The sequence below is a fragment of the Arvicanthis niloticus genome, chromosome 13 (genome assembly GCF_011762505.2).
Source record: "Arvicanthis niloticus isolate mArvNil1 chromosome 13, mArvNil1.pat.X, whole genome shotgun sequence".
In the NCBI taxonomy this organism is placed as follows: domain Eukaryota; kingdom Metazoa; phylum Chordata; class Mammalia; order Rodentia; family Muridae; genus Arvicanthis; species Arvicanthis niloticus.
The window spans coordinates 48,575,670-48,591,458 of NC_047670.1; the positions used below are offsets into that span (position 1 = coordinate 48,575,670).

The 15,789-nt window shown below is 38.6% G+C and overlaps 1 protein-coding gene across 24 annotated transcripts in view; it reads right to left on the bottom strand.

The window, feature by feature from the left end:
• The window catches only part of Ptk2 (protein tyrosine kinase 2), a 205,413-nt gene that overhangs the window by 70,880 nt on the left and 118,744 nt on the right, over window positions 1-15,789 (bottom strand). For 13 of the 24 annotated variants that reach the window (XM_076911460.1, XM_034516091.2, XM_076911458.1 and 10 more), the window contains 3 exons: window positions 14,304-14,356; window positions 4,821-4,904; window positions 3,744-3,761 (listed from right to left, as the gene is read on the bottom strand). In XM_076911460.1, the coding sequence (XP_076767575.1) occupies window positions 3,744-3,761; window positions 4,821-4,904; window positions 14,304-14,356 (155 nt within the window). The remainder of the gene's footprint in view (window positions 1-3,743; window positions 3,762-4,820; window positions 4,905-14,303; window positions 14,357-15,789) is intronic. The other 11 variants (XM_076911473.1, XM_076911471.1, XM_034516102.2 and 8 more) reach the window with 2 other exon arrangements.

Below are 15,789 nucleotides of genomic sequence, written 5' to 3' on the forward strand. Positions count from 1 at the left end.
GGACTCCTAATGCTACTGTTCATGAGGACTATCTTAGGTAAGTAGTTCCTGTCTGAAGACCTTTTCAGTCAGTACTTTTAACTCAAGTGCCTACAAAACAAGTTTACCCCCGCCCCAGGACATAACAATCTTGAATCAATTCAGAAGGCAAAAATGGAAATGACTTATATACAGCAGGCTAGCATCAATATGGATTTGGGAAAATAATATCACCTACATTTCAGTTAGTTCACAAAATTAAAAGAACCTATACATGCAAGGCATAGTGGCTCACTCCTGAAATCTCAGCACTTAGGAGGTTAAGGGAATAGAATCATTCATGAGTTTGAGGCTAGCCTGGGCTTAGAGTGACATTTCACCTCAAAACAAAACCCCTAAACAAGAAAACAGAAAGGGTTTGTATATTTTCTTTTCTTTCTTTCTTTCTTTCTTTCTTTCTTTCTTTCTTTCTTTCTTTCTTTCTTTTTTTTTTTTTTAGATTTATTATGTACAAGGCATTCTTCCTGCATGTATACCTGCAGGATAGAAGAGGGCACCAGATCCCATTACAGATGGTTATAAGCCACCATGTGTTTGCTGGGAACTGAACTCAGGACTTCTAGAAGAGCAGACGGTTCTCTCGACCTCTGGGCTATCTTTCCAGCCCTATATATTTTCTAAAAAATTTATTTGAGTTCAACATAAAATCTCTGATGACTTATAAGAGCCGTATATGTGCTTTATGGATTGATACACACAGAGCACAAGGAGGAGAAACCAGGGAAAGTTATTATAGCACAGTGTAGAAACCAGCCAGAAAATACCCCCTGAATAATGGCATCACAGGAGCAACACAGAAAGTCAAAAAGGTAAAGGCTCGGAGATCTGGGCACCAAAATAAGAAAAAATGGGGGGAGGACCTGGGCCCACAGTTTTCACTTGATGTGATTGGGAAAAAGGTCCCCGAGCTGATAAGACTGACCAGTACTGTGACTAGTCACACAGCTCTCAGCAGATCCTTGTTCACATGCACAAACTGAGAGAGCTAATGGGTCTCAATATAGCTCATAAATCCTTAGCTCTAAGATGTCATACATCAGCTTTTATTACCTTTCAAAGTATTTAGAATGTTTCAAAGTGTGGTGGCCCATGCCTTTGATTCCAGTACTAAAGAAGGTAGGAGGATGTTCTGTGAGTACAAGGCCAGCTTGAACTCTATATACTGAGTTCCAGGACAGCCATAGCTACATAAACTAAAAAAGAAAAACTACATAAACTACATACCTAACACACACACCCACACACACCCACACCCACACCCACCCACCCACACACACACACAACTATACTTGTGAGACCAGATAACCTTCTGCTTTGAGGCTATTGAAATATGTATTTTTGGGCACAATTTTGCTTCAGAGACACTGACAGAAAAGTTCATCAGACCTGTAAACTTTTTTGGGATCATAGGCTTATAAGTTCAAGGCTCAAAAGTCAGCTATATATGCTTGCCATCCCAACTAGGCCTGAGCCTGAGGTGGGAGGAACATTTGGGGCCAACCTAGACAACACAAGCAATACTTTGCCTTAAAATAAAATAAAATAAAATAAGGGGCTGGGAATATAGTGCAGTTAGTATACCTAGCATACACAAGGCGCCAAGTTTAGTCCCCAGCACCTCATGAAACTAGTCATAGTGGCACATATCATAACCTCAGCATTCAGAAAATGAAGACAGGAAGATAAGAAATTCAATGTTATCCTTGGTTACATACCAAGTTGGACATCAGCATGGGCTGGACATTCTCTATCTCAAAAATAGGATAAAATATAATAACTTAGAAAAATGCAAATAAGTATTATAAAAATAAGAACTTCTAAATATTAGAATATTATTATAATTTATTATGTTTCAGTATTACAATATGAAATGGAAGAAGGTCATAGCTCAGAAATGAGAGACAAGTTCTCATGTTACAGCACAGTAAAAGGAAACAAAGCTACTTCTGAAACAGTGGTATCACAGGGTCACACACTGGCACATGTGTCCTTGATGCATGATTAGGCTTGCCTGGAGTTTGTGAGGGGTGCCCTGGTGCAGCATAGATACTGTCCTTGGGTCTATAGAGAAAAGCAATGTACAAAAGCCTGAGCTCAGAATTTCCCTCTGAAACTGAAACTGTTGATTCCTGGTACGTTGGGTAGGACACAGCTCTGCATCCATCTCTTCCTAACCCTCAGGAAGCATGTCTGCTAGAGCAGGGAGGCACCCAAAACTCTGACAACTGTTCTTGACTGGCTTTCCTGCTGCTCCTGGGGCTTGGAAAGTGGCTTATACATTTGCATGTACCTGTATGTGTCTGTGCTTTACCATCAAGGCCAAGCACTAATACCATCACAGGGGTTGGCTCATTTAGATAATTCAGGACTAATCACCCTCAGGGTCTTATCCTGCCAGGGTTAACAGACATGTTATAAATTCTGTAGAAACCGTGTATATCACATCACAAAGAGTGCCTTTTCTAGGAGCTACAAGGCCATTTTACTCAAAATCTTAACCAACTACATGATCTAGACCAGGAAGAGGAATACTTTTTCTATAAGAGGCCAGGCAAGAAAAAATATTTTACAACTGTACTCCTGTGGCAAGGACTTGGCTTTGCTGTTCAAACTACAACCTTGGGTGGACAGGTACCAAGCCAACAAATACGTGAGGCTATGTTGTAACCAAACTGTTTAATTATGGATACTCTAGTTTGAGTTTCACATAATTCTGACATCCTACATACTAGTTTTCTTTTAAAATTTTTCCCATAACTATTAAAAGCATAAAAACATTGTTATCTCAGGAGGCAGCAGTAGAACAGATGAGCCTTATTTTCTTATGGACCCCAGCCAAGAACATATAACTCTGTTACTCCCTGTAAGATGGAACATAGCCTGGTTCTAGCTAAAATCAGTACCAGGAACTTAAGTGTGAGGAAAGTACACATGAATGTTGCACTGCAACCATCTGTGGTAACCAATGCTTGTTTATAGTTGTCTGCATCTGTGCCTAGCAGTCATCCTCACAATGACTACTGGAGCCTTTTCTCATGGGGAGGCAGACTGCTAAAGTCACTTTCAAGTCAGATGGTGACAGAATGGGACAATGGAGAAGGCAGAGCCTGGAGCCCCACCTCTAGTTTCTACTGGTTGATGTCTCCACCTGTGAACTATGCAGCCTGATGAGGTGAAGGAGGGCTGGCAGGTAGTCAGGAAGCACAGGAAACATTCCAGAGTAGCAGGGACTGACACCTGACTTTCACAGAGCACCCCAGAAGTGAAGCTCCACACCAGCTTCCAATTCCACAAGGAACACATTCTGTTCTGGAGTTCTGTGATCCTGTGTGCTCATCCTCTCCAGGTTTACATCTAACAGTAAAATCCTCCACTGAAGGTATTCTGTCACTCAACAACAATGAAAAATACTAATTTCCCTCTATTTTAGTTTATAAAACTTAATCTTCTGGAATTAATACACCAAATTGTGTGCAGGAACAACACAAAGCAGACATAAAACCTAACACCAAAAATTTTAAATATACTAAATGCTGAAGAAAAAGTAATCATTATAGTGCTAGTGCTTCCTTGACTATTGATCGCAGTTGAGTAACTGTTCAAGATCACTGTCTTTGCTTCTTAGTACCTCATTCATAAGAGTTACTATACATGCACACATGATTATCTCACAGCAGTAACACAAATGTGAAAATAAATATTACCGTCCCCACTAATTTCATCTGCAGATCCAGGTGGCATGCAAAGGAAGAAGTAGGGAACAAAGGGTAGGAGGGACAGGAAGGAAGGAGAAAAGAGAAGGAAACACACTATTAAAATGACAAGTAAATCAAAGCTTAAGAAAACAACAAAATCACCCCAAGGTTCATTCACAAGCTAAAAAAATGTACTAGTGTGCTTACTGAAGTTGAAAGCCATTAAGCAAAGTTTTAAGCTGCCAACAGATTATGCAGTTACCAGGAGAACAGTGGAGCTTAATTACTTTCCACCACACCAGGCAAAAGTAACTTCATTGTCTATCATTGTTAAATGTTAAAGGAGCTTCCACTTTCCTTAAGGAGCATTTGTATCATTTCAGATACAAGAAACTCTTCACGATTACCCTGTAAGCAAAAAGGTCACCACAAGATAAGCAGTGAACTGGATGAGGCAGTGAACTGAAGTCCCCCATGACAGATGCAGGCCATGCCCACACTACCATAAACGGCAAGTGTGGTTCTCAAGGCTTTAATGACAATTCAGGTTCCCATTGGAATTCGTACAAAACTCCTAATTTTAAAGCATGTTTTAAAAAAATTGCTTTAATAGTTACAGCAAAAATCACTGCTTTACTAGAAAACCCTCCAAATGGCACAGCTGCCTCATCTATCCTGAACATCTGCCTCCCAGAACATAGAATGTATACACCCAGGGCTCATATGGACCATGTCCCACATGCTGTATTAGGAAATTCACAAGACCAGAAACAGGTCTTGACAACCCCTGTAGGAAAACAAGGTAACAGAAATGGCACCAGGAAGCTAATTCTTGCCCTGTCATGCATTTAAAAGCAGCAAATGGGCAACAAAAGACTGTCTGGTTAAGACAATAGCACAAATTATGTCAATTGCAAGACACAAAACCGGCCCTATCAAGTTATCACATCTGGGCAGTGGACAGCACATACATTGATATTCAGTATGGCTACTGACTGCTTGGAACAATCTAGAAGCATCTAGCTATAGTTAGTTTTGTGAGGTGCCTTGGTTGACAGGAAAGCCTGTGTGAGTGCAGTGCAGTACCCGTTGGAGGAGGTTCAAGAGAACAGAAGACCAAAGGGAGAAAGCGCCTAGCTTTCTTAACTTTATGTTGGCAGTGATTGATTCCTTTACAAAGAGGCAAGAGAAGAAAGAGAAAAACAGAAATTATTTCAATACAAAAAAAACAACCAGTAAAATTTAAAACTATAGCTATAAAAACAAATACAAAATTGAAATGCTTTTATTACTATCAGTGACTTGTAGCTTAAAAAAGAATTATTTGTTTAACTAAAGATTAACGCTAAATACAAAACAAAACAAAACAAAACATGACTAACAGCTATGAGCTCTTCAGGCCAGCCAAGTAACAAATAACACAACTAAAAACAAAAAGGAGGGAGGGGAAACCAGTAAGCTAAATAAATAAATAAATAAATAAATAAATAAATAAATAAATATTAACGAACAACTTAAGGATCAAGAACAGTCTATGCATTTGTCACCATTTAACATTTGTCCATAAGGAAAGAAATCTTAGAAAATTGTAAGAGCTTCATGAGCAGTTAAGATCTGGAATATCTTAGTATAAACTGATGATGACGATGTCTGACTACAGAAGCTGCAAAGCTGCCACCATCAATCCATTCATTCACCCATCCATGTGCTTAAGCTTATGAGGGACCCACACTCTATGTGTAGCAGTGAGGACACAGAGTAGCTACAGTACAGCAATGACAGCAGAGCAACACATCAGAATCAAGCAGACACAGTGTGACAGTACAACCACAGGGTGCCATCAGTAACAGTCTGGACTTGAATGTGGGCCCATGAAGAATGAAGGTTAAAATAATCTGGCCATCAAGAAGGCAATAATATCAGTATTAACATACTAAGAAGGGAAATGAGAAGAACTAAAATGTACAAATTAGCAGTTACTGACTACATCATTTGAGTGCTTGGTCTGAAACCACTCTTAGTTTCTAGACTTCCTACATAATAGCTCTGGCCAGATAATAAAATGTTCCATTTGATGCTGGGTGGATTATGGACTAAGGTGGCAGGGAGAAGATGAGGACCAGACACCTATGGGGGACAATCCTGCAATGAACTGGTATGAGCTATGAATGACAACATCTGTCAGTATTAATTTCCTGATATTGAGAATTATGCTCTGACTACATAATAGGATGTCTTAAGCTGGATATGGAGGTAAATACTTATAATCTCACAGCTTTAGAGGTGGAGGCAGAAGGATCAGGAGCTCAAAGTTTGTCTGGGCTACATAGGACCCCATGTCAAAAAACAAAAAGAAAAATCAAGAAATACAAAAATACAAACCAAGCCAATATGAAATAAATTAAAATTGAGAAAAAAACCCCTCAGTTTTTAACTCATGATTCTTAGAACCATTCTCTGAGAATATATGGTAAAAAAAATAAAAACATAAGAAACCTGGCAGTCTGAATTCAGACAGCAGCTCCACTACTCACACTGACAGTTTTCACTTCTCGGAGAGGAACCACTGTCCATGTCTAGCCTATCTTAGTTCTTTATTATATAGTCTATTTCTAACAGGTAAATATTCTTTATCTTGACTGAAAAAGAAGCAGTTTTTAAAATGTGTTTCTTGAGTAATACTGAGTTTAACCTGCTTCATACAAAGGGTCATGAGTTTACTAACTTACAGAAGATAACTATTTTTGCTACATGCTTTGAACATCTATCATAAGTTAGGCACACTGTGTAGGAAACAGTGTTAAGCAAAATAAAGCCATGGACTTAGGTCTTATGTGTAGACAACCAGAATCTGCAGTGTAATGAACTGGAAGGAGACACTGAAGGCCAATGGAGAAAGGGCAAAGGCCTAGGCCTAGGCTCAGCAAAGCCACTAAGAATCAGCTCAAATGTGCTAGGCATGAGGTACTCAAAGAGCAGGGGGTAAGCAGATAGGCCACAGACTAAATTAATCCATAAAGTAAAGAGATCACACAAGGGAGATACAAAGACTGACAACAGTGATCCATATACTCAGTATTGAGTCCTTGACATGAAGAGTAGCCAGCAAGTAAGGCATCCAGTGGCCAAGATGCACTGAGCCCTCAAGAGGAAAATCCTGCTGGGGTTGGGGACAGGAACGTTGTGATAAATTATGTTGACAAAAGGCAATTTAGGGGGGAAAGATTTATTTAGGTAAACCTCCTAAATACGGAGTTATGTGAATTTCAGGTTATGGTCCATTCCTGTGGGAAGTCAAGGCAGAAACTACTTGAAGCAATACTCATATACAGTCAAGATCAGAGACACAATGAATTTTTGCATGCTCATACTGATTAGCCCCCTTTCTCTATTTGTATACAACTCAAGACTCAGATCTAAGGAATGTTGCTGCCAACAATGGGCATGACCTCCCACTTCAATGAACATAACTTAGATATAGTTTTCCACAAGAATGCCACAGGCCAACTTGAAATAAATAGTTTTTATTTGAAACTTTCTTTCAAGGTGATTCTACACTGTGTTGACAATTAAAACTAACCATCAAAACCAGGGCATGGTGGTACCTGCTTTTAACCCCAGCACTCTGAAGTCAGAGACAGGAGGGAGGATATCTGTGAGTTCAAAGCTAGCCTGGTTTATATACTGAATTCCAGGAGAGCCAGAATTACATAGTGAGACCTTGTCTGTAAAAACAAACAAATCAAACTGGCATATGTATAAAAAGCTGTTTTCCTGTCTCTCAAATAGAAAAACTCCCTTAGGGAGTGTCTATAAAGTATTCCAACCAAATAAAGAAAGGAGGGGCAATAAAATTTGCATACTGTCACTTTGTGGCCAAGGTATGCATATCAATAGCTTGTGAGCCACTCACAAAGACCATTACAGAGGTCTGGTTGGAGCTGAGCCCCAACACACTGAACAATTTTCATTTATATAGTGTCTCACTATATAAATATAGTGAGGCAGGTCTAGAACTTGTTATGAAGTAAGGTGAACACGAGCATGAGCAAGCCAGCAGGCAGCATCCCTACATGGTATCTGCTTGAGCTCCTAGCTTAACTTGCCTTGATGACTGTAACTTTGAAGTGTAAGTCAAATAAATCAACAAATACACAAATAAAAACCTAAACTGCTTTTAGCCAGCACATTTTGTTACAGTAAGAAAATTAAAACTAGAACATTAGAAACAAACAGCAGGGCCTGGCTGACAGACAGAAGTGGCAGGGAGGAAACTGAAAAATAATGCCTTGTTTCACTATTGTCTAGATAAAACTGAGCAGAACAATGCAAGACATAGGATTTAAACACACGGAATGCCTGATAACATTTTTATATTTAGAGGGGAAGGAGCTTGAAAACCATTGCTTTGGAATAATAACAGGATTACTGGCATATGTAAGAGCTGGATGTAAAACTAACATGAAACTGGTTGTAAGCTTTTGGCTGCAGATTCTAGGTGATGTGTATGTAGAAAGTCAATGTACAATTCTGTCCTCTCTTTTGTATATACTTGAATCACTCACTGATAAAATATTTAAAGAAATTCCTCCAAGGCAAAACACACAGTAAGAATTTGATATTGTCTATTTACCTCTATGGCTTATCTTGCATCACAAAGTCTGAATTTAACCCGTAATTACTATGCAGTTACTATCAATGTGAAGCTCTCAGGTGGGATTCATTTTTCCTTTTCTTCCATGTTAACAGTACTTGTTTGATAATTAGTGAAATGGTGCATAGATTTCTTGCAATCTATATTGAATTTTATTTAATCATTGTCCTCATCAGTTTAGCCAGAAGATTAAGGTTTGTGAACCAAGAATACTTAAGCACTGCCTATTCTAAAACACACACTTTTATAGAGTCAAAAATGTATTTTTGTTTAAAATAATCTGGTATAGCATTTTATTTCCCTCCTGGTATGAAGGCTGTTAGGGAAGACAAGAAACAAACCCCATAGGGCTGAAGAGGCAGACCCTCAAGGGCTACTTGTAAAGACAGAAGTCCTTATTGCCTAACCTTTTTGAATGAGAAAGTGGCTCAGGTGATCCGATGCTAGGCAGGCCTACCAGTTCTGCACCACCTTCCACATATGAAAACAAGAAGTTCAATGCCAGGGGAAGAAGAAGAAGTCACCATCCCTGGCCCTCTCATAGGACACTATTTGTCAACTTACGATGCTGGTGTTTCCTAGTTTCTGTGACCTCTGAGTGCTTGAGACCTCTCAGGAACCACAGAGGAAAACAATGATGTAATTAAGCAGTACCCTCAAATCTCACTAGTTGCAAGCTGAATTCTAATGACATCAAGATGGAGGAATGGGCAAGAAGCAACACTGATGGACTATTCTTACCACTCTTGCCCTTATCTGTGTACACCATCACTAGCCAGAGTGGCTCTAGATACCAGAGACAAGGAAACTTCTTAATGCCTTAGAGTTCCTCCTTAACTAAACTGCCAGGTCAGACCACTAAGACTAGAATAATTCCTAGTTTTCCAAGTTCTCAGAGTATGTTTAAAATAGTTAATGTCTATCACTCTGCACATATCACCAGTAATGTATCATAAAAAACATAATGAACACGACGAACATAATTACAACAATGAACTTTCCTCAAGCAGTATCAGGAATTGAACATAGGACTCGCACATGGCAGGTAAGTGTTCTACCACTAAGGCTTCTTGCAGAGGCTGGTTTCAAACTTGTAAGCCTCCTGTTTCAACTTCCTGAAAAACTGGGATTTTATATGTGTGCCACCACATCTGGCTCTTTTGTTTTGCTTGTATTTGTTTGTTTGTTTTTTGAGACAAGGTTTTTCCGTGTATCCCTGGCTATCCTGGAACTCATTCTGTAAGACCAAGACTGGTCTTGAACTCAGAGATCCACCTGTCTCTAATTCCCAAGTGCTGGGATTAAAGTAGTGCACCACAACTGCTAGCTGCAAATGAACTTCTTTTGCACTAGTTAGCAATATTCTAAAGTTAAGGAAGGAGCTGCCCACTCTACATCGTTAAATTCTGAACAGTGTTTAAATCAAGCATTCAGAGCCTGTAATGCACATGCCTGTAATTCCAGTACTAGGAATGTTTACAAAGGAGGATCATAGTATATTCTAAGCCAGGCTGGGCTGCATAGTTTGAGATGAGACTTCATATCAAATGGGGAGGACAACATTTTGGCAATTGAATAGACAACTTGGGAAGGCATAGCACTGTTACAATGGAAACTAGATGGTAAAATTAGGCATAAGTAGCTCTTTCAAACTGAACAAAGGGCAGACTTTTGAATCCAAAAAGTCAGTACTTTTTTTTTATTTTATTATTCTGTTGAATGGAGAAAATTGCTATAATGAAATCACGTGCTAAAATATTACTCCCTGCACATCCAGATTCTGCAATGATCAATGGCATCTAACGAAGAGAATGAGTTCCTGGAGTTGAAGGTCTAAGCTGACAGTGGGCTTTCTATTACTCACTACTATATGAACCTGGCAAGCCACTTAAGTGCTGAGAGGTGTGGTTTCCTCATTTCTAAAGCAGGGATATTAATAAACAAGGCAATACTGTGGATAGTCAGACATAATTCCTATGTATGTAAGTATGTATTTGCTAAACAGCAGCAAAGCAATCAATGGACAATAAACTCAGCATGCAGGAGCCCACAGGGAGAGAGATGTAGGGATGATTATCAACTGCCAGCTTCTCCAGACCTATACACAAACTACTCAACCATAGAGATGTTCTGGGTTGAAATGAAGCAAATTGATACAAATAACATTTATTTTGCTAAATGTTTTCTTCATAGAATAATTTTTAGTCACTAACTTAATATAACTAAAAAGAAATTCTATCTAAATAGAATTATGTGTAGTAAAATAATAACTAAAACAATCTGTTATAAGCATTTTACATGTGCAATAATACTAAAAATAAGTTGTCTAATAGTACATCTGTCCTTTAAGCACAGAAAGTTCAATGATATCAAAACAAATACTTCTGTCAGATTAAAAAAACAACACTGTAGTCATTTCCATGGACATATATAAAAGAGATAATTTGTAATCTATAGTCTGGTTTTGCATGGTCTAACATTGAACAAGGACCATAGAATAACAATGGCAACCATCATGAACTTCTACTCAGTTGAGGTTTGAGGGCTCAATATAGGGTCTGCTTATTCTTAGAAAGTTCAAATATAAAAAAACCCAAACACAGTTAAGCCTTCAAAATACTTGAAATCAGCTGTATTCTATGATCTGGGAAGTGTCCTTACACCGACCCTGTTTCAGCAGCATTCACTCAGGGCATAGTTGCAGATCCCTGAAGACAGCCTAGAGCACTGGTCTTATAGACTAGGCTCAAGTTCAACCTGAACTCACAAAAGGCATTAAAAAAAAAAAGATTAGTTATTTTGTTTTTGTTAAATCTGCTTAACTCTGAATAACATGCCTCAGGAACCATTACTCTAGTAGGTGTTTCTGTGAGAGTCTGTCAGTCTCATTTCTATAGTGAAATAGTTGAAATTTCAAAGGTAAACCCTTTAACAACTAACCTAAGGCACCACACAGCAAGCATTTGCTGAATGTATTGATGTCCACCTGGTAGGACGTGTCATGGGTAAGTGAGGTAGGGTGTAACAGGAAAGTGACCACACAGCCCACAGCCCACTCAACTGGCCTGCACAAAGCAGGCTCATTGTGGTAGCAGACAGATATAGAAGACCACAGGCTCAGCAAAAATAAAATGTTGTGCAGAGGGTCAGCATCTCAATACACATCAGAAACACACAGCAAAGTCAAGAAATAATCTTGGGATAGGATTATAGCACAGCACTGTCAGTCAGTATCAAACTAACAAAAACACTCACAGGGATGCTAGACCAGCACTTGGATTCACTGTGCACAGGCTTCAGGCTAGGTGGGCACTGCTTTACAGTCTGTGAAGACAGGATTTAAAAACCTGACTCGGCCTAGGAGCAAGTAGTAGATGATCTGATCAACAGGACCAACAGGGCTAAAACACCAGCTGTTGCTGTTTGCTCCTGGACACTGAGCACTTCTATCTGCCTGGTCTGGGACTGAAGTACTGCCCGTCAGCTTTTAGAGACAGAAAGTTTTTGTGTAAGGAAAAAAAGAACAAGACAGAAGAGGGTGACCACAATCCCCAGCATAATGTGAATGAGAAACAACAAGGCCAAGGAAAAGATGGAGAGGGGAAAGGCAGGCCTAGGCCAAGGGATGACATGACAGTGTCTGACTGAGTCTTAGTGTCATCTGGTAGGCACAGAATTTTTACTAAGAACTTTTCTGAAAGAAGTAAATCAGAGACAGAAACTCACCCCTCCCCCTTAGACACTCCAGGAATCCTAAGAAATTAAAACAGAATTTGAGGCTATTATCCAAGTTTGCACAATAATTCTATTTTTGCTTACTGTGTATCTTCAGCAAATTTTGTAACCTTTTGGCCTTTAGTTTCATCATCTGTACACTAAGACAGATGATCTCAGCAGTTTGTTAGAAAAACTTCATGGGGCTGGAAAGATGGCTCAGTGGTTAAGAGCACTGACTGCTCTTCCAGAGGTCCTTGGAGTTCAATTCCCAGCAACCACATGGTGGCTCACAACCATCTGCAATGGGATCTGACACCCTCTTCTGGTATGTCTGAAGAGAGCAATGGCGTACTCATATACATAAAATAAATAAATACATCATTTAAAAAAAAAAAAACAAGAAAGAAGGACTTCATGAGTTAATTCATAGAAAAGAACACAGAACATAAAGCAAAAACACAGCACTCACTAAAACCCAGCCACTCAGGTATGGCAGTGCATACCAGTAATCCTAGCATTTAGGACTCAGTAAGAACACCAACAACTTCAGGACAGCCTGGGCTATAAAGTAAGATTTGTTTTAAACAACAACAACAAATGGCCAACTTTTTCTTTCTGGGCATGAAGGTGTCAAATAGGAGGGACTGGCAGGAAAGTAAACTGCAGAGGTTTGATGCTGACCAACTACTGAAGGAAACCGAGGCACCAACGTGAAGAAAGATGATAGGAGAACCATAGGGCCTTGGACCTACATAACACCCAAAGGTAAATAGGAGAATGATGATATTCCCAAGCACAAGAGAAGTCTGAGCTCACTCCTGTGTTTGAGCAACTGTGGATATTGTGGCAAACATAGTCATCAGTTCCTAGGCTTCACCTGAAGTAGCTTTTCCACGGGGCATATACATTTCATTGCCTCAATTGTAAGTGGTACTTAAACCTAACCCATCTATCCTATAGACAACACTTAAGAATCACCCTCCGAGGCTTAGACTGCTTCTTTCCTCAGGACTTCTTCTATGGCATTTGAGCCTTTTCCCTTCCAACACAAAAAAACTATGAGGTCTGGTGAGTTCACAAAATCAATACGTATATACACCACAAGCCAAATAAGAACTGTATAAAAGGCTGATGACAAACCTAACACTCTAGATTTACTCCCAAGTCATGGCTTAGGCTCTCAAATAACTGACATGTCCTAGAGAACATGCAGTAGCCCTGAAACTGTCCAGTGAGACCAAATCCAGTACCAAGAGCTTCTCTGTACTCTGCTAAGAAGTAGCTGTTGGCTCTAGGCCATTGGAGTATTTATAGTGTTGCCCACTGACAGAATGACTCTGCCTGGTGTGTATCACAAAAACCTGTTGAGTGAAGATTTGTGGGATGTTTTCGGGAGGAAAGAGAACAAACAGATACACTATTATTTTGGGTACCAAAAAAAGATCCAGGAGCAATTGGGCAAAACTACAAATTAAATTTCAAAAAAAAAAAAAAAAAAGACTCAAAACAAATGAACAGGAATTAAGTATTATCTATCATGTAATGAATATACCAGAAGGTTTTATTTTCACAGGCATAGCTGAGAACAGATAGTGTGTGATAACATGTATACATGTGGAATTATATACATGTATGAAAGTAGGGTATAACGTATATTAAGATATACAGCTGGGACCCTTGGAAGGTGTCTTTTTCTGCTCCTCCCTAAAATTTTTTTATTCTCCACATGTTTAGATGAGAAAAAGGAGGCACATACACTTTGAAAACATAACATGAAAGTCACCATACCAACAAATAGTTAAGATAATGCTGATGTAATATCTTAACTGTATTAAATAACCATTATGTTAACTGTGAAACTATTTTTTAAAAAATCATGTATTTTGAACTTCAAACACACAATACAAAGTATTGTTAAATCCCGCTAAACTCAATAAAGATAAACTATAATGACAACTTAAAAAGGTAAGGTTTCATTCTAAACACGACATGGCATTGAAACAATATGGATCCCTGTGGACACTAGTGAGCAGCATATAGGATCATAGCAGCATCTACAATAAAGTCCACATGGTTAGCCATCTCACAACAGTAAAACCATACAGGTGCTTTCTAAGCAAGTGAACTGAACAGAGAGTGACATCTACATCCTTCTCCTCACAGCTTACTCTCCAAGGTCTCCACCTAAAGATACTTACCTGACACAGAGACTGCATGTGTCCGAATGCCTTGCTTTTCACTGTTGGCCAACCTGTAACAGAACAGACAGAGGTTAAGTACTGTTCTACCAGGACTACACACTTGCCCTTGTCAAACAGAAATCTACATCTGCCTCAGATTAGGAAGGCCAGCACCATTCTAAACAGGTGGGGTTTTTTTTGTTTTTTGTTTTTTTTTTTTTTTAAACTGGAGTCTTTTTTAAAAGGCACTGAATATAAACAGGCTGTGTTAATGCTTCTAAGACCAGAAATTAAAACAGACAATTGGGCTGGGGGTGTAGCTCAATGACAGAACACTTGTTTAGCACATTTGAGGCTCTCTGTTTCATTTCCAGCACCACAAAATACAAAATATAAAATATAAATAAAGGAAGAAATATTCAATCAGCTAATTAATCAATTTAAAAACAGACAAATGAAGAATGACAGATGTACCTGGACAAAGCTGCTCACAAAGGTGACTTAGAGCTATTTATATAATACTATGCAATGTGTAATGTAAAGGCTTAAACACTAGACTGTAAAGAATTGTCCAAAAGTTATAAAGAACCATGCAACAAAAAACTAAATTTTTCTCTTTAAAACAAATTAAGGGTCAGCAAGACACTTCAACAGGTAAAGGTGATCACCACCAAGCCTGACGATCTGAGTCTGCTCCTTGAATCCACAATGGTAAAAAGAGAGTGGATTCTGACAAGTTTGTCTTCTGTTGGATACAAGTGCAACACTGGGGCATGTGTGTGTTTACAGATATGTATGTATGCATATACACATACATACATACATACATACATACACACACACTAATGAATGTACAAAATAAAAACTAATTTAAAATGTATAGTAGCATTTTAACCTTCTAAATCTTATAGCATGTAAAAAAAGAGTTAAGAAGTATGTGAACACATGGCTATTGTATATTATCTGCTATTCAATAGACTGAAAAAATTTAGTGACACTTAAAAAAATGCAAGTATAGTTTAAAATTTTTGGAAAGCATCACACACAGGAAAAATGGTCTCCCACTGGCTGAGAAAATGGCTCAGTGAGTAAGGGAGAGCTTGCCTGGCAGCCTGAGTTTGGTCCCTGAAATCTATGTAAAGTGAAAGGAGAGAGAGGACTGACTTCACATTATTCTCCTTTAATTTCCATGTTGGCAATGTGTGACACGTGGCTTTCCAATCATAAGCACATGCAATCATACAATACAAATAATGATAATACATGTTTTTTAAATAGGAGTTCTACATTTTTTCAGCTATTTCTTTGGTTTTTATTCATAAGGAGGACATCTTCCTATTCCATAAGTATTTACTATATAAGTACCAAATAAAAATTTTCCTAGAACACAGGGTTTATACCAAAACAAATATCAGAACTTAACACAATGTCTTTTATTTTATTTTTTTGTTTTTTTAGCTAAAAATACTCTATATAAAACTGCATAACTTACACAATCAAAAAC